At 47.6% G+C, this 26,742-nt stretch overlaps 1 protein-coding gene and 1 long non-coding RNA gene across 3 annotated transcripts in view; both read right to left on the bottom strand.

Moving 5' to 3' along the window:
* Rptor (regulatory associated protein of MTOR complex 1) overlaps positions 1 to 24,132 on the bottom strand; it is a 270,069-nt gene extending 245,937 nt beyond the window's left edge. Inside the window, exon 1 of one of the 2 annotated variants that reach the window (XM_048366647.1) lies at positions 23,719 to 24,132. In XM_048366647.1, coding sequence (XP_048222604.1) covers positions 23,719 to 23,880 — 162 coding nt within the window. In that variant the 5' untranslated portion in view covers positions 23,881 to 24,132. The remainder of the gene's footprint in view (positions 1 to 23,718) is intronic. The other variant, XM_048366648.1, reaches the window with a different exon arrangement.
* LOC125366165 lies at positions 1,924 to 20,959 on the bottom strand. The gene is made up of 3 exons (XR_007213800.1): positions 19,513 to 20,959; positions 14,325 to 14,329; positions 1,924 to 1,934 (listed from the first exon to the last, which is right to left on the bottom strand). It is a non-coding gene; the product is annotated as an uncharacterized LOC125366165 (long non-coding RNA).
* Positions 24,133 to 26,742: the final 2,610 nt, after the last annotated feature.

Raw genomic sequence — 26,742 nt, 5'->3', positions numbered from 1 at the left:
CCCTCCGCTCAGATTGGATTCCCTGTCCTTTTCGGCTTAAATGTTGGGTATTAGCCAATCACAAAACAGTGTGAACACTGGACCTGACCAACCCAGGTGCGGGGGGGGGGGGGGGGCGGGGGGCGGGGGGGGCGGGAGTGCTCCAGCATCAGGAAAAAAAGCAGTAGCTCAGTCCTGTGCGTGGTCAGACACCATTTCCGTGTGTTTACACGCCCATATGCACAGAAGTAAACTTGGCCTTGCCGAGGTCCTTTGTCCTCATTTCTACTTGACCTACATACAGAAAGACTTCGGACCATAAGAAACCTCAACAAGGGGTGCATCCTGAGAACAGAGAAGGGAGCAGAGGGACCACTTCACTTGCAGCTGAGGCCTGGGCTCAACACCCTGCTACTTAACAGGAATGATGGTAAGCCTGGTTGCCCTCTCAAAGAGCTGAGCTCACTCAGCTATAACAAAACATGCTCTCAAAAGCACTGTCAGGATGAGACAGATCAATCTGTACGAAGAAAGTGTTCTCATATAATAAAGTACAGAGCGGATCCCTCCAGCTACCACACCACCCTGTCCCCTTGGAGAACTGTAGTTCTTCCTTCATCTCTCCCATCTGATGGCTCTTCTGAAGGAAAATATTTGTCTATCGCTGCCTCCAACACCAGCCTCTTCTCTCCTTCCAAATGCCTGAGCCAGCCACCATACCTCCTAAACAACTGCTCCCCAGAAGTTCAGCTTCTCTAGACCTAAAATACAACTAGGCAGCCTGGCACCTGTGGCTCACATCTGCAATCTTAGCTACTCAGGAGGCTGAGGTCTGAGGATCATGGGTTGAAGCCAGCCCGGGCAGGAAAGTCGTGAGACTCCAATAAACTACTCAGAAAAGGCCAGAAGTGGCACTGTGGCTCAAGTAGTAGAGCACTAACCTTGAGCAAAAGATGCTCAGGGACAATGACAGTGCTCCGGCCCAGAGTTCAAGCCCCAGGACCAGCAAAAAAACAAAACAAAAACCTAGGCATGGTAACATACACAGGGCTTAACGTATTTACACACTAACTAAAGGATGATACCGTTAGGGGAAGAATCCAAATGCATAACTAACTCCTCTGAACAACTAATGTACTGTTTATCAAAATGAATACCAGTGAGTGGAATTGTGTTTTGGAGAGTAAGGGGGGCAAAGAAGATGGGTGAGCAAATGAAAGCATGTAGACTATGTAAAAAATGAGCTATGCAACTTGAAGGTAGGGACACACGGAAGAAAACGGAGGAGGGAGAAAGGAGTGACACAGGCCAAGAAACACAGAACTTGTAATGCAACTTAAGGAAATGCAATCCCTTTGTACAACTACTAAATAGTAAGTTCTGCTTCCACCATACTCCCTACACAACCGACATCTGTAGCAGGGTGTCCAAGGGCCCTCGCCCAGAAACACAATAAACACTTAATAGGCTCTGCTATTATCCCAGTTTGAGGCTCCAACTCCAACCTCCAGCTCTAGCTCAGCTTTTCCGCTCACACTGGCCATGACTTCACTTACGGCCTTTTACTGGTTAATTTATGTTAAGATTCTCATAACAGTGTCTGCCTGAGCTGCCTCCAAACCTTGATTCACAAATCTCAGCTTCCAGCGGAGCTGAGATTATAGACATGAGCCACTGGCACCCAACTTGTTCGTTCTCTCTTTCTTTCTTTCTTCCTTTCTTTCTTTCCTTCCTTCCTTCCTTCCTTTTTGTTTGGGGGGGGGGGGGGAGTTGATCATGGGGCTTGAACTCAGGGCCTAGGCACTGTCCCTGAGCTTTTTCACTCAAAGCTAGTGCTTTACAATTTTGAGCCACAGTGCCATTTCCAGTTTTTTGGTAACTAATTAGAAATAAGAGGCTCATGGACTTTCCATCCCAAGGCTGGCTTCAAACAGCAGAGATCCTCAGATCTAAGCCTCCAGGGTAGCAAGGACTACAGGCATGATCCACCAGTGCCCAGCTTAACTTTTTTTCTTTTTCTTTTCTTTTTTTGGCCGGTCCTGGGGCTTGAACTCAGGGCCGTGGCACTGTCCCTGGGCTTCTTTCACTCAAAGCTAGCACTCTAACACTTGAGCCACAGTACCACTTCTGGCTTTTTTCTGTTTATGTGGTACTGAGGAATGGAACCCAGGGCTTCATGCATGCTGTAGGCAACTTCTTTTCTTGATGACAGTCACTGTGACTATGTCAAACGGACTTCCCATGTGGTTTCTTATCCACATTTCCCTGATGGCTAGAGATGTTGAATATGCTTTTGTGGTATTTGTATTTCTTCTTTTCAGAATTGTCTGTTCAATTCATATGCACCGTTTTTGGCAATGCTGAGTTTTGAACTCAGGGCCTCATGCTTGCTACGGTGCTCTGGCACTTTTTGCTTTAGTTGACATTTGGACCATTGTCCTTCTGTTTAGGCTTCCACGTAACTGGGATGACAGCACATACTGCCACATCCAGCTCACTGGTAGAGATGGAAATCTTGCTGACCTTTGGCCCAGATGGCCTCAAACTCCAACCCTCCCTATCACCACCTGCCATTTATTCAGTGAATTTTTTGTGTGTTCAACATTTCTGAGTCCTTTATATATTCTGGATATTAGTCCTCTGTCAGATGAATCACTGGCAATGATTTCCTGCCATTCTGTAGACTGTTGCTTCACTCTGGTCATTGTTTCCTTCCTTATACAGATTTTTTACATCATATAATCTTATTTGTCTATTGTTGGTACTATTTCCAGAACTTTGGAGTCCTGTTCCTATGCCAATCCCTAGGTCTTGAAGTGTTTTCTGCATTAATTTCAGTGTTTAGGTCTTTAATACATTTTGAATGCATTTTCATAGATTGAGACAGGGATCCACTTTCAGTCTTCTGTATGTAGGCATCCAATATCCTTGCACCATCTGTTGAAGAAGCTGTCTCCAACGGTTTTTGGCATCTTTGTCAAGAATCAGGTGGCTATAGCCGTAACTTATTTCTGGGTCCTCTATTCTATTCCACTCCCTTACGTGTCTGAGTTTTGCCAATACCACGCTAGTCTTGTTACTATAGCTCTGTGGAATAATTTGAAATCAGATATTGTCATACTTCCAGCATTGCTCTTTTGGCTCAGGACTGCTTTTGTCTGATGAAAGGATGAACTCTCTAGAAACAAGAGGGGGTATCAAAGTCATCACTATTACTCCATCTGGACTACCTGTCCCTATGTCCAGTGGTATTTGTTGTATAAAGTTTATTAAGTGAATACTTATTGCAATTCTTAAATATTTTCCATTAGACTGTTCCCTTTCTTAATATGCAGTGACCAATTTTGGCTTGATGTGTGCTTTATCATATTTGAGTACAGCTACTACTACTTGCTTTGTGATTCTGCTTGCTTAGAATATCATTTCTGTCCTTTAACTTTTAGTCTGTGTGTGACTTTATGACGTGAGTTTCTTGTAGACTGAAAAACAGATGGCTCTTGGATTTTAATCGATTCAACCAGTCTGCATATTTTAATTGCAGAGGTATTATACCTTTAGGGTGATTATTGAGAGGAATAAGAAACCTGCTGGTTTACTGAGTTAATGTTTTTATTCTTTTTTTTTTCTTTTTTTTTTTTGCCGGTCCTGGGCCTTGAACTCAGGGCCCGAACACTGTCCCTGGCTTCCTTTCGCTCAAGGCTAGCACTCTACCACTTGAGCCACAGCGCCACTTCTGGCTTTTTCTATATATGTGGTGCTAAGGAATCTAACCTAGGGCTTCCTGTATGCAAGGCAAGTATTCTACCACTAGGCCATATTGCAGCCCTTTTCTGCTTTTTTTTATGTATTCTCCGCTGACATTGTTTTTTCCTGAGCTCTCAGGCTTTGTGCATCTTTCTCTTCTGTATATGTAGTATTCTGTAATGTATCTTCTGCAATGTTAACTTAGTGGTCATGAGTTACTACCATTTATGCTTAACAGAAAATTTTGGTATTTCTTTTGATTTTAAAAAGTAACTTTGCTGGATAATCTAGGTTGGCAGTTATTTTTGTTACAGGGCTTGAAATACACCAGTCGGTGCTGGCCTGTAGTTTGCCTTTGTAAGGAACTAGGCTCTTCCCTCTTGAAGCTTTTGGTATCCTTTCTTTGTTCTATTCAGGTGGCATTTCAACTATAATTTTTAACTCTTGACTTGGAGAGGTTCTTTTCTGGTCATATCAACTTGGGGTTCTAAATACCTTCTGTATATGAGTGTCCATTTTATCCCCTAAATCTGAGGAGCTTTCTGGTACAATATCATTGAAAGTTTATAGTCTATCCCTGTTTTTCTGAGCCTCAGTATTCTCCTCTATACCACAGGTTCACGAGTTTAGTCTCTTAATTATGTCCCAAAGTTCTTGGATGTTCTGGTCGTGACTATAATTTTCTTCATTGCTCTCTGAGAATAATTCCTCAACTTTGTCTTCAACCCCTGATTATCTTTCTTCTGCCTGGTCTAGTCTATTGATGATGCTTTCTATTGAGCCTTTTATTGGCTTTGAGTGTTTAATTTCCAAGACTTTCATTTAGCTTCCCCTCTTCCAATCTCTGATCCCTTTCCTAAATTTCTCACCTTTGCTGCTGAAGCTCTTGTTCAGATCTTGAACCGACTACTTTGTTTATCTGTTTATTTGAATCCTCTTTGAGGTCAATGATCATCTTTAACAACAGACTTTTTTTTCATTTGCTGGCATTTCAATACAATTGTCTTTCTTACATTTATTTCTGTTTATTATATGCTGAATATATCCCTGTGCCATACTTTTGTATTTCGGCGCCATAACTTCCATTTCTCCTGGGAGAGCGTTTTCTTCTACGCAGCCTCCTCCTCTGGTTCAGAAACAATTTGCAGCTTCCATAAGAATCATCTCACTGTGGCGGGGGGCCCACGATGGGCTAATCCAACCAAGAGCTCTGTACATACAGCTGCTATCGAGGGCTCTGCTCACCCGACAGGACCAGTGACCAGAGAACTTGCATCTAAACCTTCCCCTCAGCACTGTGCTCTGCATTTTGAGGCACGCGCAGCACACACTCAGCACTCTTCTTGGGCCACTGACCCAGGGTCCAGCCCCACTGTTTGACCTGGGCGCATCAACCAGCTTCACCCTTGCAGCCCAGGAATGGCGCTCACTGCTTCCTCACAGCGGCCTCTTTCCTAGGTAACTTTGGGGCGTGCACATCCCTGATGGCCTGTGTGGTTTCTCACATGTTCTCAAAGTGAACACCAAGATTTTGGGGGGTTTTTTTGGTGATGTATCCTGGATCAAGAGAGTAAGTAGTAAACAATTTTCCCAGTTCACTTCAGGCTGCTTACACAAAGAGGCTAATTCAATATCTTAAGAGTTGTCGGCTGGGGATATAGCCTAGTGGCAAGAGTGCCTGCCTCGGATACACGAGGCCCTAGGTTCGATTCCCCAGCACCACATATACAGAAAACGGCCAGAAGCGGCGCTGTGGCTCAAGTGGCAGAGTGCTAGCCTTGAGCGGGAAGAAGCCAGGGACAGTGCTCAGGCCCTGAGTCCAAGGCCCAGGACTGGCCAAAAAAAAAAAAAAAAAAAAAGAGTTGTCAACTTTTGGAGGAGTCAAGTTGTTTTGTTTTTTTTCCTATTTCTTATGTTTCTTAGTTGTGATTTGTGCGCTTTTTGAATTGATCTCTTCCAGGCTTATTTGGGGGTCTTCCAAGCCCCTTTCTCTTGAGGGCTGAACCCCAAGCATCACCCAGAGAGGAAAGAACAAACCACAGGAACAGCAACAACAGTGTGGCGGTAGCCTCGGCTCCCCCTCCCTGGGCAGCCAGGGGTGGAGAGGTAGCCATTTTCTACTGTTTTCTGTGTAGCCTTTCTATTCCTTTAGGTGTGTCAGCTGCCCTGTCACACACATCTTCAAATTCCTAAGGAGAAGAAAGCTTCTAATCTGGCATCTTCTAATTTGCATCTCTGAATTAAGTACTACAAGTCATTTGAAGATGATTTGCAGTAGGTACTAGCGACTTGGGAGGCTGAAAATAGAAGGATCACTGTCAGAGGCCAGGTCCTGAGTCCAAGCCACAGGAATGGCAAAAAAAAAAAAAAAAGCAGCATAAATAAAATGCTACAATAGTTTTCCCTGACCAGGGTCATTTTTAGGGATGAGGCGGGCGGCTTCAGTTGGTGGAGCCTGTGAAGCCGAGTTCAATCCTCAGTACCATCAGGGAAAAAAATGTTTATTCTCAGTACAAGTTTTATCTGAAGAAAAAAAACTCCCGTCTGCTACCCTGATAAGATGACAACAACTTCAGGAACAGAGCTGTCGATGGGAAGCCTAAGACCGCACAAATGGTTCTCTGGTGCCCAAACCCTGAAGACAGAGTGAACCCTGCTCCTGCAAGGGCATGTGAGTCAAACCCGCTGAGTCCAACCCTGAGCCCACACGAGCTAAGTCCTCACGGAAACCACGTGCGCCAATGCCCATTTAGGTCAAGAGACGCAACCAAGAACGGACAGCCATGCAGCTCACCAAGGACCACAGCTAGGAGGAGGTTGATGGGATCTGGGCACGGACTTAGGAGGCAATGCAGGAAAAAGGAAACGTCCAGTTTAACATTTTTCAGTACTTTTATTCTGAGGTGTCTTTAAACTATTGATCAGCTCTTAGGGATAAAATTACTCAAGGAAACACCCAACAGAGGTGCTCCCTGAACCGTGTGGGCTCCGCACAGCACAGGGATGAGGGGGGAGCGGGAGCCGCCCCATCCCGGACCGTCGTTTCACACAGTGCTCCCCTCTGGTCCCACTGAAAGACGCCTTCAGGAAAACGTCCCCCAACTTCCACAACAGAGTGCCCGCTCTTCCTTCCCACCCCCAAGGCCCACAGCCGCTTGTTGTCCCCATTCTCAGCTATACACCTGGGCACGTGCCGCCTCCTGCACCCCATCGCCGGGCGCCATCCGCCCTGACTGCAGGAGCAGCCACCCGAGCTTAACTGCACGTGCCATCCCCCACTGCCGCTGCCTCCTCCCCAGCTCTCACGCCCTCATCCTCACCCCTCCCTGGTGCCTGCGCACACACACCTTACACACACACCACCCATGGAGACACACCGTCTCGCAAGCACACATCCACATACCCACCCGCGCCGCGCACTGCGCCAGAGGGGCCTCCGCAAGACGCGGTCCTGATCCACAGCTTCACAAGAGCGCGCCACGCACGCAGCACCCTCCTGCCCCAGCTATCCACCACCCACCCAGAGGCCATCGACCACCACCCCCCGCCAGCAGCTCCTGAGCAGCCGGGAGCCGGCAGTGAACGACACAAAGTCTCGTTCTCTGTGGAACACGCACCTGCTGTACAGAACAAGTACAGGAGTGAGTGCTGAGAAGGTGTGGTGTGATGACAGAAGCCAAAGCCAGGGCAGGGCAACGAGGGCGGGAGCAGCACGCTACCCAAGATGGAAGCCATCTCCTAGGAGAACCCAGGAAAAGATGGTGCGGTCTCTGGGGAGAGACCCTGTTCCCCGCCTCGGCTTCTGCACAGTCTGCCTCCTCCACTCCCACCTCCCATCCTTTCCCTTCCTGCCCTAGCTACCTCTACTCTGTTTCAGACAGAAGCTCAGATTTCTCCTCCAAAGGACGTTCTCCATCCTCGTGCCCACCCACCACCCCATACATGGCAGCAGCGTATCTTCTCTAGTAAATGGCAACTACTTTCAAAGCAAGAATTATTGGCTGGAGGTGTAGCTCAGTGACAGGACATGGGGCTACCTTGGGGTAAAGCACTGGATTTCATCCCTAACACCAAAAAGAAAAAGAGGTAGGAATTGCTCACCCACGTGCCTCCAACAATTCGCATGGTTTCTAGCTGAACCCCAAGCCCCACTGGTCAGTCGTGGAGGATCAACTGCGCTGCACCTCTGCTCACTCACCCACGCGCAGAGGTCCCGTCTTCTGCCCCTCAGCCACACGAGGCAAGTGCCTTGTGCACCACACCCACAAGCAGACGCCTGCAAATCCCGACCCACGACTCCACCATCCGCCTTTTCATAAAGATGCCTTCTTTCCCCCACAAGACCTAAGGCCTGCCATCTTCTCTCATGTCCCCTCCTATCCCACACAACCCCAGGCTTGGAGCCGGACAGTGTAGGTAGTAAATGGTACTGAAAGGTTTATATACACAATGGCTTTCCAACAAGACAGTGACAAACTCTGATATTTACCTTTAGTTATTTTAACTAATATTTCAGGAGTATGTGGTTTACCTCAAGATCGCGGGTAGAAGGCAGCTCCTCGGTGACTCACCTTCTTGAGTAGTACAAGCCGGCATCTCCCCCCGCCACGCATCCGAGCTAGAGCACCTGACTGCATAGGACCACAGAGCAGCTGCGCACTGGTGGGAAGAGAGTGGAATGCATGGAGAGGAGAGCAACATGGAGCCTTGGGAATGGGTGGTGCTGAGCTCTCTCTCGGCATTCACTGTCACCAATGTAAAAGGAACATGGCCAGACACACATCTCTGTGCAGTACCTTCTGCTGAGAGGGCCCGATGCTCTGAAAAGGGCACATGGCTACCCAAAATGCGTTACCTCAAGCTGACCACGAGAAGATACAGACAAGCGCAAAGCGAGGACACTCTGCTGCAGGTATTCTCTAGAAAAAGCAAAGCTCAATACGACACACAGGCAGAGGGCCACGGACAGAAGGCAGGAGCCAAGTGAAGCTCAGCAGCATGTGCCGCAGGCCTCAGGAGGCTGAGACAGGAAGGTAACCTGAGCCCATAAATTTCAGACCAGCCAGAGAAACACAGCGAGACCCCAACAAGAGAGGAAGAAGGTGAAGAGAGTACAGCAGACGTCCCAAGGGCTGGACAGAGGAGAGAAAGGGAAATAACAGCCCAATGAGAACAGAGTTTCATTAAGGAAAATGGACAGGTTCTAAAGATGGAGATAGCTGACTAACCAATGAATGCCAGGGTTTAGAAGGGTGAAAGGCTCCGTCCCCAAGAGACACTAATGGGAAGTGATAAACCTTAAAAGGGGAGGCCAACCAGGTCATCCTCTGGTCAATGGGGTGAGCCCCTGAAGACGACAGGCCCTCCCCTCCACTTCCTCCCACTTCCCAGCCCATGGGGGCAGGCTTGCTCTACCTCCACTCCTGCTGTCAAGCGCTGCCTTGCCACAAGCCTAAGAACAGGGGGACCAACTGACTGCACACCGGGACCTCTGGAACAGCCAAGACAATCTCTCCTTTACAAGTCAGTTACTTTGGGCACTTGTTACAGTAAAAAAAAAAAAAAAAAGTGGACTGGCCACATATATGCTGGCCCCAGGAAACCATTCAACTTTCAAGACAGTTAAAATGGTTGGGTTTTCCTTGCTGGTGGAGTTTTGTGGTTTGGTTTTGTTTGCTTTGCTCTTCACAGCACTGAGGACAGAAGCCAGAGAGCCTCAAGCCTCCTAGAAAGGTGCTCTAACCGTGGAGTCACATCCACTAATATGGTGTGCCTTATAGGAAAAAGTAAAAATCACATGGGCACTGTGGCACATGCCTGAAATCCTAGCTACCCAGGAGGCTGAGATCTGGGGATTGCAGGTGAAGGCCGGCCTGGGCAGGAAAGTCCATGAAACTCTCATCTCCAATGAACCACCAGAAAACCACAAGTGGTGCTGTGGCTCAAAGTGGTAGAACACTAGCCTTGGGCAAAAGAGTTCAGAGACAGTGCCCAGGCCCTGAGTTCAAGGGCCATGACTGACAAAAAAAAAAAAATCTTATGTCAGGATATGCTAAGAGAAACTTTTTGGGATTCAAGTAAATTATACAAAGTAACAGTTCTACAATGCCTTATTCTTATCATTATGTCTGCGTGGAGGGGGTAGAAGCAGAAATGCTAATAAAAGGGCATTATTGGGGCTGGGGATATGGCCTAGTGGCAAGAGTGCTTGCCTCGTATACATGAGGCCCTGGGTTCAATTCCCCAGCACCACATATACAGAAAACAGCCAGAAGTGGCGCTGTGGCTCAAGTGGCAGAGTGCTAGCCTTGAGCAAAAAGAAGCCGGGGACAGTGCTCAGGCCCTGAGTCCAAGCCCCAGGACTGGCCAAAAAAAAAAAAAAAAGGGCATTATTGGCATAAATAGCCACATTTTTATATGAACGGTGAGCTCATAAAAGTATTAAAGCTCAATGATAACCCTGGGCACAGTAGCTCATGCCTGTGGTCACAACTACCTAGGAGGCAAAGATCAAGATGACAGCAGTTTGAGGCCAAATAGGGGAAAAGTTCATGACATCCCATCTCAATTAACAGCAGTGAGAGAAGTATAAATAGGGAAAAGGTCCATGATACCCCATCTCAACCAACAGCTGAGCAATAGTGGTGCAGACCTGCTGTTCCAGCCATGAGAGAAGTATAAATAGGAGGACTGTAGTTGAGGTATACCTGGGCAAAAATGCAAGATCTATTAGGGCTAGAGGTATGGCTTAAGTGGTGGACTGCTTATCTAGCAAGTACAAGGCCCTGAGTTTTAACCACAGTACTACACATACATACATACACACACACACACACACACACACACACACGTGCACGTGCACACGCAAGATCAATGACAAAAGCCCTGAGTCTTACAGTTATACATGAAAACAATACCCTTGTTTTTAGAAGATATACAAATATATTCAAGAGTAAAAATCAACAGGATCTCCAACTAACACTCTGATACTTCAGAAAAATGTATACACATATATGTAAGCAGAAAGAACCATCAGTCACATGAAGCATGATGTAAGTAGGCTACACGGGAATCTCAGTTAAGGTCATGCGACTGCACAGGAATCTCAGGGAAGACAAAGCTGAGACTCTTATCTCCAACTAGCCAGAAAAAAAAAAGTTGGGGCTGGGAATGTGGCTTAGTGGTAGAGTGCTTACATGAAGCTCTGGATTCCTCAGTACCACCTAAACAGAAAGGGGCAGAAATGGCGCTGTGCCTCAAGCAGTGGCCTTGAGCAAAAGAAGTTCAGGGAGAGTGCCTAGGCCCTGAGTTCAAGACCCAGGACTGTAGGGGATGGCTATACCTTTAAGACCTGGGGATGCTTGGCTGCTATCCCCTCCTACCCCCTTCCGGGTTCTACTGGAAGAGATAGCAAACCAGCCCAGCCTCTCGTCTGCGAGCACATGGTCCTTGGGAGACTGTGGTCTCCACCTCTGCAGGAAGACCGTGATGGACAGTTCATTAGCCAATCGTTAATACCCAGTTAGTCCCTCCTCTTCCTCCCTCCTCATCACGGTTATATAAACCCCTCCCCAGAATAAAACTTTCGGGAAGCTGGTAGACCGTCGGACGGCTCTCCCGAAATCTCCGTGTCCAGGGTCGTCTCTTAAACGTAAGGGGGGCTGGGGATGCGGGGGGTTTCGGCAGCCCTATCCCGTCTCAGCTTAGCCCGACCAGGACACGCTCTGCCCTCCCGCCGGTGGGAGTAGGGCGTAGAGCCGAGTGTCCCCCACAATTTAAGGCTTGGTGTCTCCCCAGGGGAGATGTGGAAATTTAGCCCAACACAGGACTAGAAAAAAAGCTAAACCTGGAGGTGTGGCTCAAGTAGTAGAACACCAGCCATGAGCAGAAAAAGCCAAGCAAGAGCACTTGGCCTTGAGTTCAAGGCCCAGTACTTAGCACCAAAAAAAAAGATATGAAATTTCATTATATTACTCTACAATTTTCCTGTCAGTCCGAAGTTACATTGAAAACTCAACACAGCGTTAGCAGGGAACAACCCACACATCTAATGTTTGGGTAAAGGTGAAACACGTTATCAATCACGGTCTGCCCTAGCACTGTTTCCTGCTCTGCCTCTAAAGGTATAAAAATTCTCTGCAGTCACACCTCCCAGAGCCTGACAAAGTCTGAGAACAGGATATGGCTGTAACATACAGTGCAAATGCTTACCAAAATGGCATCTCCCAGATGTTAACTAGACTTAAGAGAAAAGGGCGTCCATTTTACACACCACTGGAGCCAGTGCGGCAGAAACAGAGTGCCTGGCTGTTTGGAATAACTGGGCGGGGCCGGAAACCTGAAGGACGGCGTCTATACAAGAGCCACGTGATGCTCGTTAAGGCTGGCTTTAGAATTCTACAAGGTGATAATGAGGAGGAAATGTTCCCATCCATTTCAGGATTCTTCCTGAAGAATCACAGTGGTGGAAATGGAACATGGCACATTTTTTAAAACAGGTTTTTTTTAAATCTAGGTGGCTGGTGCGATGACTCCTAAGACTCCCACAGGACATGCCACGCAAGCGCAGGCACTTCCAGTGCACTCAAGAAACAGTGACTGGACCCAGACAGCGGACAGGCAGCTGACAAGCTCTTTCATTCTTTTCTTTCCCTTTTTTTTAATGTCATGGGGCTTGAACTCAGGGCCTGAGCGCTGTCCCTGAGCTTTTTTTTTTTTGCTCAAGGCTAGCACTCTACCACTTTGAGCCACAGTGCCACTTTCAGTTTTTTGGTAGTTCATTGGAGGTAAGACTCTCACAGGACTTTCCTGCCCAGGCTGGCTTCAAACCGCAATCCTCAAATCTCAGGTTCCTCTTACAGCCAACTGATATTCGACAAAGGAGCTAAAGACATACAATGGAATAAACAGAGCCTCTTCAACTACTGGTGCTGGGAGAACTGGGCAGCCATATGCAGAAAACTCAAAGTAGACCCAAGCCTATAACCATGCACCAAGATCAACTCAAAATGAATCAAGGACCTCAATATCAGACCTGAATCCTTGAATCTACTGAAGGACAGAGTAGGAAAGAAGCTAGAACTTATAGGCACAGGAAGGAACTTCCTGAATAGAGTCCCAGGGGCACAACAAATAGGGGAAGACTCGACAAATGGGACTACTACAAATTAAAAAGTTTCTGCACAGCTAAGGTCATAGCCACCAAAATAGAAAGACAGCCAACAATATGGGGAAGGATATTTACCAGCACAGCAACAGACAAAGGCCTGATATCGGTCATCTACAGAGAACTCAAAAAACTAAGCCCCTCCAAGCCCAATAAACCTATTAGGAAATGGGCAAAAGAGCTAAAGAGAGACTTCACAAGAGAAGATATAAAAATGGCAAAGAAACACATGAGGAAATGCTCAACATCCCTGCTAGTAAAGGAAATGCAAATAAAAACAACCCTGAGATACCACCTCACCCCAGTTAGAATGGCCTATACTCTGAACTCAGTTAACAACAAATGCTGGAGGGGGTGCGGGGAAAGAGGAGCCCTTCTCCATTGTTGGTGGGAGTGCAAATTAGTACAACCACTTTGGAGAACAGTATGGAGGTTTCTCAAAAAGCTCAATATAGACCTACCCTATGACCCAGCCATACCACTCCTAGGCATCTATCCTAAACAGCAAAACACAAGATATCAAAAAGACATTTGTACTTCCATGTTTATCACGGCACAATTCACAACAGCCAAAATATGGAAGCAACCCAGATGCCCCTCCACAGACGAATGGATCCAAAAAATATGGTACTTATACACAATGGAATACTACATAGCGATTAGGAATGGTGAAATATTGTTATTCGCAGGGAAATGGTCAGAACTCGAACAAATAATGTTGAGTGAGACAAGCCTAGAACACAGAAAGCAAAGGGGCATGATCTCCCTGATATATGACTGTTAACAAAGGGAGACGGAGAGACAATAGAGACCAAGTCTGTGAACACTGTATATGTTCTTGATACATTGTATATTGCATATATGTCTACCTGACCTAGACAAGGGATAGAAAAACAGGTTGTAAGATATCACAAGAAATGTACACACTGCCCCACTATGTAACTGCACCCTTTTTGCACAACACCTTGTAAAAAAATTTATGTTCAATAAAAAAAAAATCTCAGGTTCCTGTGAAGCTAGGATGACAGGTGTGAGCCACCAGCACCCACTAGCTCTGACCATGTCCCATGATTCCACCTTCTCCAAGTCAGCAGAGTCCAGGTCCTATCCCCTGCCTGTCCCGGGTCCTTGTTGTCTTGTGCCTAGCCACAGGGCCCCTCCATTTGGTGTTCACATCTCCAATCAGCATCACCCCACCCCAAACCCTGCACACAAATCCATGTTTGAGACTGCAAAGCTTTAATCCAGAAGCCCCAAGATGCTTAGCTTAGCACCGATTAATGTGAATGATGTATTCCATAAATGTGGCTCTGCATAGATGACTTATTTATATGAAACCAAGATGCTCCTGGTAGCGCCACTTTGCCATCGACACCAGTCCCTGTGACAGTGGATTACAATCCGGCAGGATGCACTGCCTGTCCTCCTGGACCACCATGCCTGAGGGACCCTGCACACTTCAAGGGAGCACTCACCCATGCCTTGAAGTCCTCTGGCTACCTCTTCCTCACCAGATTAGGTTCATCTCAACTCAGAACAAGATCACAGATGGGCAATGGTGGCTCATGCCTATAATCCTAGCTACTCAAGAGGCTGAAATCTGAGGATCACAATTCAAAGCAAGCACAGGCAGGAAAGTTAATAAGACTCTTTTTATCTCCCTCCAATTAATCACCAAAAATGTCAGAAGTGGAACTGTGGCTCAAGCAGTAGAGCACTACAACCTTCAGTGAAAGAGCTAAGGGATGGTGCCCAGGCTCTGAGTTCAAGCCACAGTAGCAACGCACTTGCGCATTGGATGAGAGCCTCTTCAGAACACTCACCTGAAGCCTGGGACCAGTCTGTGGCCGCAGCACCTTCCAACTACACTTCACAGCAAATGCACCCAGCTCCAGGTCTGCAGATCCCAACAGACTGGACAGAGTGTAGCAGATGAGGGCTTTCAGGTCTCCTGGGTAACAGGCCTCCCATCTAAGGTTTAAGTCACTGCCTGACATTTTGGCCACCACCTGATTTCCTCAAGTCCTATTTCCTGAATAACTTTCATAGCCACTTTCTTTTAACCACACTCACAATTCTCAAACTTCTGACATCAGGCCCCATTACATTCTCATTGTTTTTCCTTTTTGGTAGTACTGGGATTTGAACTCAGGGCCTGGCCTTATTATGCAGGTGCTCTTCCTTCTGAGCCATGCTCCCAACCCTTTTTGCATTTGCTTATATTTTGGATAGCACGTCACACTTTTGCCTGGAGCTGACCTCAGACCAAGTCTTCCTACTTTCCTCCTCCCCCCATCCCCCCCACACATGGCTAGGAATACAGGTATATATCGCCACACCCAGCCCCACGGTCAGCTTAATGATTTTTTTTTTGGTGGGGGGGGCACCAGTACTGGGGCCTTGGACTCAGGGCCTGAGCACTGTCCCTGGCTAGCACTCTGCCACTTGAGCCACAGCTCCACTTCTGGCCGTTTTCTGTCTATGTGGTGCTGGGGAATCGGACCCAGGGCTTCATGTATATGAGACAAGCACTCTACCACTAGACCATATTCCCAGCCCCTAATGAATCTTTTAAACTACAAAAAAAGCTTTTTTTAAAAATGAGTTTCATTTGTCAACCTTTTCTCTATTAGAGAGTAAAACCAAAAAAGTAATATATTCATGAATTATTAAGTAATTATAAACTCATCTTATAGTCAAGATTCTATGAAAAATAAGCATTTTCAAAAGTTGCTAGTGAGATACACAGCTTCAAGTTCTTGCAAACATTGTTGCAAACCTCTTTGCTACCTGATTAAGAGATGACAGACTTTAAGAAGCACTTCCACATACCATCTGTTGCCAATCAGTTGTTTTGGCTGAAGTCAGGCAGCAAGTATTGGCCTCAGAAAGATACATAGTTGAAAAGGATGAGAGTATCAAAATATATTTTATGTCTAAGAGGTAGTAGTTTCTGAAATCTTTGTTGCAATCAATTTAAACAGAACTCTATCAATGTGAAAGTGTTACCAATGAACATTAAAATCCACTAGTCTGGAGCTGGGAATATGGCCTAGTGGCAAGAGTGTTTGCCTCATAAACATGAAGCCCTGGGTTCCATTCCCCAGCACCAAATATACAGAAAACGGCCAGAAGTGGCGCTGTGGCTCAAGTGGCAGAGTGCTAGCCTTGAGCAAAGAGAAGCCAGGGACAGTGCTCAGGCCCTGAGTCCAAGCCCAAGGACTGGCACCAAAAAAATAAATAAAAGTCTTATCTTGAAAAATAAATAATTAAAAAAATAAAATCCACTAGTCCAACCTTGAGTGAATCTTTTGCCCATGTCACATTATTCTCTAGTCATCTAGAGAAGCATTTCATTGACAGTGGTATAAAGTTCGTGTTCGCATGCCCTGTCCTCAACAGAACAGTCTTTTAAGAACTGGGGAGATGCTAGGAGCTGGTGGCTCATGCTTGTAACTAATGACTCAGGAAGCTGAGATCTGAGGATAGAAACTCAAAGCCAGCCCTGACAGAAAGTACATGAGACTCTAATCTCCAAATAACCACCAGAAAACCAAAAGTGGTGCTCTGGTTCCAAGTGGTAGAGCGCCAGCCCTGAGTTAAAAAGCCCAGAGACAGCACCATCCAAACCCTAAATTCAAGTTCCACAAACAACAAAAATAAAAAAGAATTGGGGAGCTATCTAGCTCACAGGGTTTTCTAAAAACTCTAATTTTCACATGAAAACTCAAATTTCTCATTGGCAATAAATGTCACTTGTTTTCCTTAAAATGACAGCGCACAGCCAGGCACAGGTGGCTCAGGCCCATAATCCTAGCCACTCAGGAGCCTGAGATCTGAGGACAGTGGTTCCAAGCCAGCCCAAGCAGGAAAGTCCTTGAGATTCTCATCTCCAATGAACCACCAGAAAACCGAAGTGGTGCTGTGGCTCCAGTGGTAGAGCACTAGCCTTGAGCTGAAGAACACTCAGGCCCAGAGTTCAAGCCCCACAACCGACCTCCCCAAAAAATAAATAAATAAAAATGACAGCTCACTTGATGCCTGTTGCCATAGTCAGTAATTTATGGCTATAACCCCCAGCTACTCAGGAAGCTGAGATCTGAATATCAAAGTTCAAAGCCAGCCCGGCAGACAGTTCAGGGAGTCTCTTATCTCCAGTTAACCAACAAAAAGCTAGAAGTGAAGAAGTGGCTTAAGTAGTAGAATGTTATCGGTGAACAAATGCCAATCAGAGAATGATGCCCTGAGTTCAAGCCCCAGTAGCAGCACCAAGAACATATATAAGGGGCTGGGAATATGGCCTAGTGGCAAGAGCGCTTGACTCCTACACATGAAGCTCTCGGTTCGATTCCCCAGCACCACATAAATGGAAAACGGCCAGAAGGGGCGCTGTGGCTCAGGTGGCAGAGTGCTAGCCTTGAGCGGGAAGAAGCCAGGGACAGTGCTCAAGCCCTGAGTCCAAGGCCCAGGACTGGCCAAAAAAAAAGAAAGAAAGAAAGAAAGAACATATATAAAATGGAGTGCGTGTGCCCAGACCCTCTTTAAGGGCATGGAAGCCGCAGCTGGCCCAGCCAGCAGTCCAGGGCTCGCTCTGCCTTTTGCCTCAGGGTCACTGCACAAACTCCTGAAAGGTACTGGCTCTAGTGGAGACTTAGTACAAGTAACTGTTTCCACTGCCCGATCAGTGAAACTGGGTTTTTAATGATCATGCAGGACAAAGATGGACAAGAGCTACTATGGCGGTTCACCACCACAATCTGAACTCAGCTAAGCCCAGTTCACACCAGCGCTCCACCGCCAGCGCAGCGGTGCCATGGAATGAGCGCCATTCGCACAAGATGGCTCTCACCTTGCAACCTGGGAGGACCTGGGGAGTGCCCACGAGCACACGAGGACCCAAGGAAGAAAGGGAGCACTGAGAACACACACATGACCTGGGGAGCACGGGGACCACTGAGAACACATGGGACCTGGGGAGCACGGGGAGCAATGAGACCACACACACGATCTGGGGAGCACTGAGAACACAAACATGACCCGGGGAGCATGGGGAGAACTGTGAGCACACACACGACCTGGGGAGCACGGGGAGCACTGTGAGCACACACATGATCTGGAGAGCATGGGGAGCACTGAGAGCACACACATGACCTGGGGAGCACGAGAAGCACTGAGAACACACGGGACCTGGGGAGCACTGAGAGCACTGAGAACACATGGGACCTGGGGAACACGAGAAGCACTGAGAACACACCGGACCTGGGGAGCACTGAGAACACACGGGACCTGGGGAGCACTGAGAGCACTGAGAACACACAGGACCTGGAACACGAGAAGCACTGAGAACACACAGGACCTGGGGAGCACTGAAAACACACGGGACCTGGGGAGCACTGAGAACACACGGGACCTGGGGAGCACTGAGAACACACGGGACCTGGGGAGCACGAGAAGCACTGAGAACACACGGGACCTGGGGAGCACTGAGAGCACTGAGAACACACGGGACCTGGGATGCATGGGGAGCACTGTTAGCACACACACAACCAGGGGAGCACGAGAAGCACTGAGAACACACACATGACCTGGGGAGCATGAGAAGCACTGAGAACACACGGGACCTGGGGAGCACGAGAAGCACTGAGAACACACAGGACCTGGGGAGCACTGAGAACACATGGGACCTGGGGAGCACGAGAAGCATGGGGAGCACGCAGAGCAGAGAGCACATGAGGACCTAGGCAGCGTCAGCAGCAATGCAAGCGGCACCCTGGCCAGCCTCATCTACTTCAGCATGACGCCATCACCCAAGCTGGCTTCCCATGCACTGTTGTAGACCTGTGACTTGTCACCATGTTTGACTGGAGACATTTCAATACGGGTTCATTTTGGGTGTGGTTTGGTTTTGGTTTTGTGCTGGGCATGAGGCTTGAACTCAGGGCCTGAGTTTTTGTGTTGAAGGCTAGCACTCTACCACTTGAGCCATAGCTCCACAGCTGGTTTCACATCTGGTGATTAACTGGGAGATAAGAATGTCACAGGTTTTCCTGCTCAGGCTGGCTTTGAACTGTGATCCTCAGATCTCAGCCTCATGAGTAGCTAAGATTACAGGCATGAGCCATCAGTACCTAGCTGTTTAATATTGTCATTTGACTTAAAACTAAGCTTTCTTTTTTTTGGGGGGGGGGGCCAGTTCTGGGCCTTGGACTCAGGGCCTGAGCACTGTCCCTGGCTTCTTTTTGCTCAAGGCTAGCACCACTGGAGCCACAGGGCCACTTCCGGCTTTTTTTTATATATGTGGTGCTGAGGAATCGAACCCAGGGCTTCATATATGGGAGGCAAGCACTCTACCACTAGGCCACATTCCCAGCCCCTCAAATACTGCTTTCTTACATTGCCAGAGATTTCATTCATGTGATTTTAAGCAGCTGCTTAATTAGAACCTCAGTTTCTTCAATAACAAGGGGCAATGACCCCTAAATAACTTTCCTTGCTGGTGAATCTTAAAACAGTTTCTTGCCTACCACTATGAAGTAAGGCAAAAGTGTAGATGGGAGGAGGCAAATCAACTAGATCAGAGAGGGTGGCTGCCTGCAGAGCAACCACAGCAATGGAGTCCAGACAGTAGAGAGCACACTTTGGAGGTAAAGCTGCCAGCTTCTACTAATGAAATGGGATGGGATGATGAGTGATGAGAAGAGGGAAGAATTAAAGACAAACTAGATTTGTAGCTTCAACTGAGTGGATGATGGGGTGGCACACTGTGAAGAAGAGAACAGGCAAAGTGGGAGCCAGGACAGGAGATCAGAACTAAGGGCGGAGCTTGGGTGCCATGGACATGTCAACAGACTATGAAGCCAGGGGCCTAGATGAGATCAGCTCCTAAGAACAGACCAAGCCCTGGACACTCCTCTCCCAGGTGCCAGACAGCAAAGGAGGAGGGCTGAAGAGGGAAGTTAAGGATTTGGCTCTGTGAAAGAGTGCTTGCCTAGCAAGTGCAAGGCCCTGAGTTCAGCCGCAAGCACTGCCAAACAGCCAAACAAAAAAAAAGAGGAGTCAGAAGAGAAGCCATCGATGACCCAAGAAGAGAGTCTGGATTTTCATGAAGTCGCAAGGGCAAGGGAGGAAAGAGGTTCACAAATGTCAGACTGGTCAGCTGTGCCAAGGGCTGCTAAGAGATCAAATAGCTTCTGGAGAGAGATGGGACTCTCAGATGCAGTAACAAATGATGGCTAAGCCAAGAGCATCTCATGAGAGGACCAGAGCCTCACTGGAGTAGCTAAGAAGAGGATGAAAGGCAAAGAAGTAGAGCAAGCAATAAAGGACCTGGGCTCTAAAGATATCCTAAAGCAGTTTTTCTGTCCATTCTTTTAATTTAGTGTATCTACTCTGCTTCCTCCGTGGCTTATTCAAAGCAATGCAGCAGAGCCCAGATACTGGTTTAGGAGCTAGGCCTCCTCCTTTTACAGTTATGTCTACCGCATATGTAAAGACAGCACGTCTGCTGAGCGTCCTGCACATATGTCCATTCAACATCTCTGTCAATGGCTGACAGTGTCTCTCAATAGTCCTACACATAAATAGACATACATACGATCAGTGGTTACTTTCACAACAGTAACTCCAGACTGGGAATGTGGCTTAGTGGTAGCGTGCTTGCCTTGCATGCATGAGACGCTGGGTTCGATTCCTTAGTACCAAATACACAGAAAAAGCCGGAAGTGGCACTGTGGCTCAAGTGGTAGAGTGCTAGCCTTGAGCAAAAGAAGCTCAAGGACAGTGCCCAGGCCCTGAGTTCAAGTCCCAGGTCTGGCAAAAAAAAAAAAGAGCAATAACTCCCAGGCTCCCCTGGTTCCATCCCATAAATTCCAGGCAAAAGCTCCATCTAAGAGGAGTTCCTCCAATCCGTCTACTTCCCCACGGTGAACTCTGTAGTAACTATAAAGTATCACAGTAAAACACAAATGGGGGAGATATATACGTATCTGTTTAGCCAGTGGCTATGAATTTTGAACTGTAATTCATGTGCATACCTAGTTATTTGAAAATGACAAGCTTTAGACTCTACTGATATATGTGTATGTGTGTACACACACACATATGTATATATTTCAGCATACATATTAGGATTAATCAAACAACAAACTAACTTGACAACAACAACGATATTAAACTTCTAGTAACTTCTAATTAAAATATGATAAAAGTGGCATCTGAAACCAGGATTGACTTCAAACAAAGGCCATAGGAATCCCAAGGCAATCAATGAAAGTTGCTTGCTGTCAGACACCCTTGTGAAGACCTCAATCTTAGGAATCTGTACCAAGGCCACTAGATAAGACATCAGGAGGTAACCATTAATTCACACACAAAATCAAAGTGTGTGGAATTTGTTTCCCTCTCAGGAGGAAGTAAGAACTGAACCTGAGCATGGGTAGTCACAGCTCTTCTTACAGTACAACCAGGACTGCGGGTGCTGCTTTGCACAGATGCTGTCCAGGAGTCCGCACTGAACACTCCCAGCATGAAGGAACAGGTTTGCCTGGGCACCTGGATGCTGGAGGTGGCAAGGATTAGCCTGGCTCCCGGTCACTACTATGACAGAGCAAAAGTTACACATGGGCAACTTGGGCCACAAACTGCCCCACTAGTGGGTCTGTTTTGCCTGCAGTGTTGGCTGCTGTGTCTTTTACAATATCTGAATTTGTTTTCCAAGATCTCAAAACTACAATGCATCACACTTAAAAATAATTCTGGCCACTCAAAGAAAAGAGGAAGAGCTGACCAACACCCAGTTGCCTCCTTTAGTTGGGATGCATACAATCCAGAACCCCACTTCCATCCTCCAGAATATTTACTCAACACTGACTCTATGTCCCCAGCCTCTTTGAACCTGTGCCATTAGTCGTGCTAAATCTGGCCTGCTTTGTTCATTCATGTATCTTCCAACTAACTCTCAGTACCATTTGAACTGTGACCTTTGTCCTAGTGTAGTGTCCTGAAGAAGTCCCCCCATGGTCTACCAGAGGAAAATGTCTACAGGACTCTAAGATACCAGACTCATAAACGTATCTAAAAATGTTAGCTGCTAGGTTCTTTCTTCACTGAACAACTTGCTATGGTCAGAGAGCCAGCTTTCTCCCCTGATCTTTCCTAAGCAGCGATCCCAGTAGCTACAAAGATTCATGAACCTTTTGTTTCTCTTAATAACCTGCACAGAGCTTATTAGTGAATGTTGATCATCCATAAACTAATGTTTAAAAGGTCAAAAATATATCCATTATTCAGCTTGGAACAGTTAGACCACAGTGAGAGTAGAAGGATACACATTTTAAAAGAACAAAAGTCTTCCAAAACTAATGTTTAACAAGATTAGACCTAAGTTGCATATATACAGCAATCACAAAAGTTCTTAATTATGTATGATACTACAGAAGTCCATAAGACAAACTTTTTGTACTCTATTTCAACAACCAATTTTTATTCCTTAAACTGTTTTTGGAAGAAACAAATGTTCTTGAACCTTTCGAAAGCTAACACTGATTATTACTCGTGACTAGCTAGAATTGCCTTAAGTGTTTAATGTCATATATGAAAACAATTACTTTTATAAGAAAATCACATATTGTAATACCAACTTCTCCCTTTTTTTTTTTTTTTTGTCCCTCATGAGGCTTGAACACAGGGCCTGAGCACTGTCCCTTTTACTCAAGGCTAGTACTCTATCACTTTGAGCCACAGCACCACTTTCTAATTTTCTGGTAGTTAACAAGATAAAAGAGTCTCATGGACTTTCCAACCCAGGCTAGCTTTGAACCTTGATCCTCAGATCTCTGCCTCCTGAGTAGCTATGATTATAGGCATGAGCCACCAGCACGCAACCCAACTTCTCCTTTTTATACTATTAAAATGTTCACACAAATGAAAGCAGTCTAGAAGAAGAAAATAAGGCTGGGAATGTGGCTTAGTGGTAGAGTGCTTGGCCTAGCATGCATGAAGCCTTGGGTTCAATTCTTCAGTACCACATAAACAGAAAAAGCCGGAAGTGGCACTGTAGCTCAAGTGGTAAAGTGCTAGCCTTGAGTGAAAGAAGCTTAGGGACAGTGCCCAGGCCCTGAATTTAACCCCCGGGTCTGGCAAAAAAAAAAAAAAAACTAGGGTGCAATTCACTAACTTTAAAGTAACTTTGTTAATTTTGTACTAGTTGGAAAGCCAGAAGTGGCACTGTAGCTCAAGTGGTAAAGTGCTAGCCTTGAGTGAAAGAAGCTTAGGGACAGTGCCCAGGCCCTGAATTTAAGCCCCGGGTCTGGCAAAAAACAAACAAACAAACAAACAACTAGGATGCAATTCACTAACTTTAAAGTAACTTTGTTAATTTTGTACTAGTTGGACATTTTCCAGTAATCTTGTTTCCAGTACATTATGTCCAACTACTTAGGCACCTTGCCAGCCTGGATATTTAAACAAAAAACTAGACCTAATCACAAAAGTAGCCTAGCCACATGGATGTAAGTATTATATCCCAAGTTGTCCTTCCCCAAGTGACAATAGCACTAAGCATATCAAACATCATGTAAGTATTTGCAGAGCCATATTTTCAAATTTGCTTACCTTTTACTGTCTGAATTAGAACTTAGTTTGAAATAACACTACCTGGTCAGTGATAACTAAACAAAACAGGACTCAGAAGTGGTTTGGGTCCTGTGGCTGACTTGCAACACGTGGATGGGAAATAAAACCAGCACTTTCCCGAAGACTCCCTTCTAACTTTGAACTTTCTTAGCTGCAACATCTACCAAGTCCAAAGGGTGCTGTGAAAATCCACTTACCCGATCCTTCATCCTCCAGCTCTGAGCTAAGGATTTGGAGCCTTCTATTTTCTCACAGTGCCTCTTTTTCATAAAGGCCAAAGGCAGATTCCAGTCGGTAAGGTCGGCCTCATCTTCCTCCCCGAGTCCCAGCAGAGGCGACTGCAGCATTTCGGACTCCATCAGGGGGGGAGGGGGAGGGGGAGTCCTTGGCAGCAAGCGCTCGAGAACCTCCAGCCTTAAAAACGAGTGTGCACCAGAACTGAACTGGTGGAATAAGACACAGAAAAAACGGGGAGTGGGAAAAGAAGTGGATGGAGGACGGGAGTGGGAGGAAGGTCCTCACTGGGTCCAAAAAGAAAGAGAGAGAGACTGGGATCCTTAACTCCGCGCGGGAAGTCGAAGGCGAGGTCCGGAGAGCTGGTGGGTAAGTGGGGCGGCCGAGGAGCTCCGTACAGGCACACGCACCACCGGATCCGGAGTCAGCCGGGGAGGCGAGGCGCGCGCGCCCCGAGGGGCTGCGAAGCAGACCTGTCAAAGGCGACTCGAGGCCTCCCCGCGCCGAGCAGAACCGAGGACGGGCCGCCCCGCTCTCGACCCGAGAACCCGCAGGCCGCCCCGCTCTCGGTGCCGGGACGCGCAGGCCGCGCCGCTCCAGAGCCGGCTCGCCGACTGCGCCGACCGGGCCGCGGTCTCGGGGGGGTCGGGCTCAGGGCGTCCCGCGGCTCTCAGCCCTGCGGGTCCCACGCTCGCCGGAGCGGCAGCCAGCAGCGCCAGGGCCGGCCCATGGCGCCCGCCCGCGGCCGGCGCCCCCGCCCGGGCTCCGCGCGGCCTGGCCGGGGTTGGCCTTCAGCACCGTGGCTCTTCCGGCCCGAGGCTGACCTCGGAGAAGCGGGCGGGACGGAGCCGCGGAGAGAGCCGGCAGCGCGGGCTTCCTGCGGTTCGGGGAGTTTCGCCCTCGGGTCTGGCGCGACAGTGAAACTCCTCTCATCAGCACACCCAGGAGGACGCCATGCTGCCGCGGCCCAGCATGCACCGCGTCTACGGCGCGCGCGGCCGGCCAAGCTTCCCCGAGCGTTCTCGCCGCGCTCGCGGGCTGCCGCCGCCGGAGGGCCCGCCCCCGTTACCCGGGTAACCGCGCTCCCGCTCCGCGCTCGCTGGTTTCTGAGGCTTTTGGAGGTGCGTGCGACTCAAGTCCAGCCTTCCCTCTCGACTGTGTCCGTCCATTATTTTAAGAAATCTTTTTTGTTATTACCAACAGAGCTACATGCTTCTAAATCAGAGAGAAAGAACACTTTGTTTCTTCCAGACTTTGAAAAGGCCATAAAAGCTCTTGAAAGAACCATTGACTTACACAAAAATTGGAGTTGGGGTGGGGGGAGGGGGGGGGGTCCGACACATTGTATCCTTCACAATGTCAATCAAACTTTATTTTTCATTTTCCCAAAGAAAGCCAAGTGGAAAATAATGCCAGGGAATACGATTCTTCTTTTGTTCCATCCATGTTATTTCCCGAGCCACTTTATTCTTGTTGTGATGAAGGTACACATGCAAAGAATTAAAGCTGTAGATTCCCAGGCATGAAGGCAAGCCTTTTGCACTTCTTTCTTTCTCAATTCAGTAGATTTGGTGTACTGGCTATGAGCAGACTGGTGTTGGTGCACCTGGGAGCAGCCACTGTAGGCTCCATGGCGGGGCACCTTGGATAAACAGGATGTCTAGAGATGTTAGAATCCAATCCAGGCCTGCAAGGAGGCCCATCTCCCCTCTGCCTTCCCACTTTGCCATCCACTGTGCATGGATTGGTATCTTGGCTGTACCAGCTTCTCTCCCTATGACCTATCAACCCCCTAAAGCTATCTCAGTCTTAGGTTCCTAAATTATAAAATGTGGATAATACTACCCACCTAGAAGGATGAAATTAATTCCGGAAGGTGCCCAGAGCATAGCGAGTTCCACTGGGCACATAGTTCCAGGTTCACTGGAGAGAAATGCCAGGGTCTATGGCTAGAGTGCAATCCAGCAACCATGTGTCTTAGTAATCCAAAACCCCAGGTTGGGCTCTAGCCGATACCATTTCTTAGGGTGGTTTCCTAGGGTTGGGCAAATGTGGCCATCCATATCAAAATCTTGAAGGTTCCTCAGAGCAAGTGCTGCAATCCCAGAGCCTTCCCACCCAGCACTCCAGCATTCATTCATTCACCCAGCCCTCCAGCATTCATTCACCCAGCCCTCCAGCATTCATTCACCCAGCCCTCCAGCATTCATTCACCCAGCCCTCCAGCATTCATTCATTCACCCAGCACTCCAGCATTCATTCACCCAGCCGTGCAGCGTTCATTCACCCAGCCTGGCAGCATTCATTCACCCAGCCCTCCAGCATTCATTCATTCACCCAGCCCTCCAGCATTCATTCATTCACCCAGCTCTACAGCATTCATTCACCCAGCCCTCCAGCATTCATTCATTCACCCAGCTCTACAGCATTCATTCACCCAGCACTCCAGCATTCATTCAGGGCAGTCATTTGGTTATGGTACCACTGAAACTCAGAGCAAGGCACCAAAACACAGAAAGAGAGTTAGTTGCCTTCCCTTGCTTTCTGCTTTCTGTTGGCAGAGAGAATGTCTCCACATTCACCAGTAGAGACTTCGGTGAGGCTGCAGATTTCAGAGGAGAATAACTTGGTCTGCCTCTACTTTGTCACCCGGTAGTGTCCCTTCATCCTGCAGCGGGCGGCAGCGCTGGTAAGGGCCCTCCCCCACCTGCTGGCTGCAAGGAGCCGTTCTCCAGCTGCTTTTGCAAGAAGTAGCAGCAACAGAGAAGCAGTGATGTTAAGCCTTTCTGTTCAACTGGCTCTGTGCCCTGAAAAACCCATTTCCTGTGTTTCCTCACCTATCAAGGGTGCGACCTTGGGAAATCCGCTTACCTCTTCTAATTTTCCAAGTGATGATAGTGAGCCCATTGAAGTCCAAACCCTAGTCAGAACCACTTGGAAAATCGTTGCAAATAAAGATGCACAGGGCCTGGGAATGTGGCTTAGTG

The sequence above is a fragment of the Perognathus longimembris genome, chromosome 17 (assembly GCF_023159225.1).
Source record: "Perognathus longimembris pacificus isolate PPM17 chromosome 17, ASM2315922v1, whole genome shotgun sequence".
Classification (NCBI taxonomy): domain Eukaryota; kingdom Metazoa; phylum Chordata; class Mammalia; order Rodentia; family Heteromyidae; genus Perognathus; species Perognathus longimembris.
This window is presented reverse-complemented; position numbering and strand designations above follow the sequence as displayed.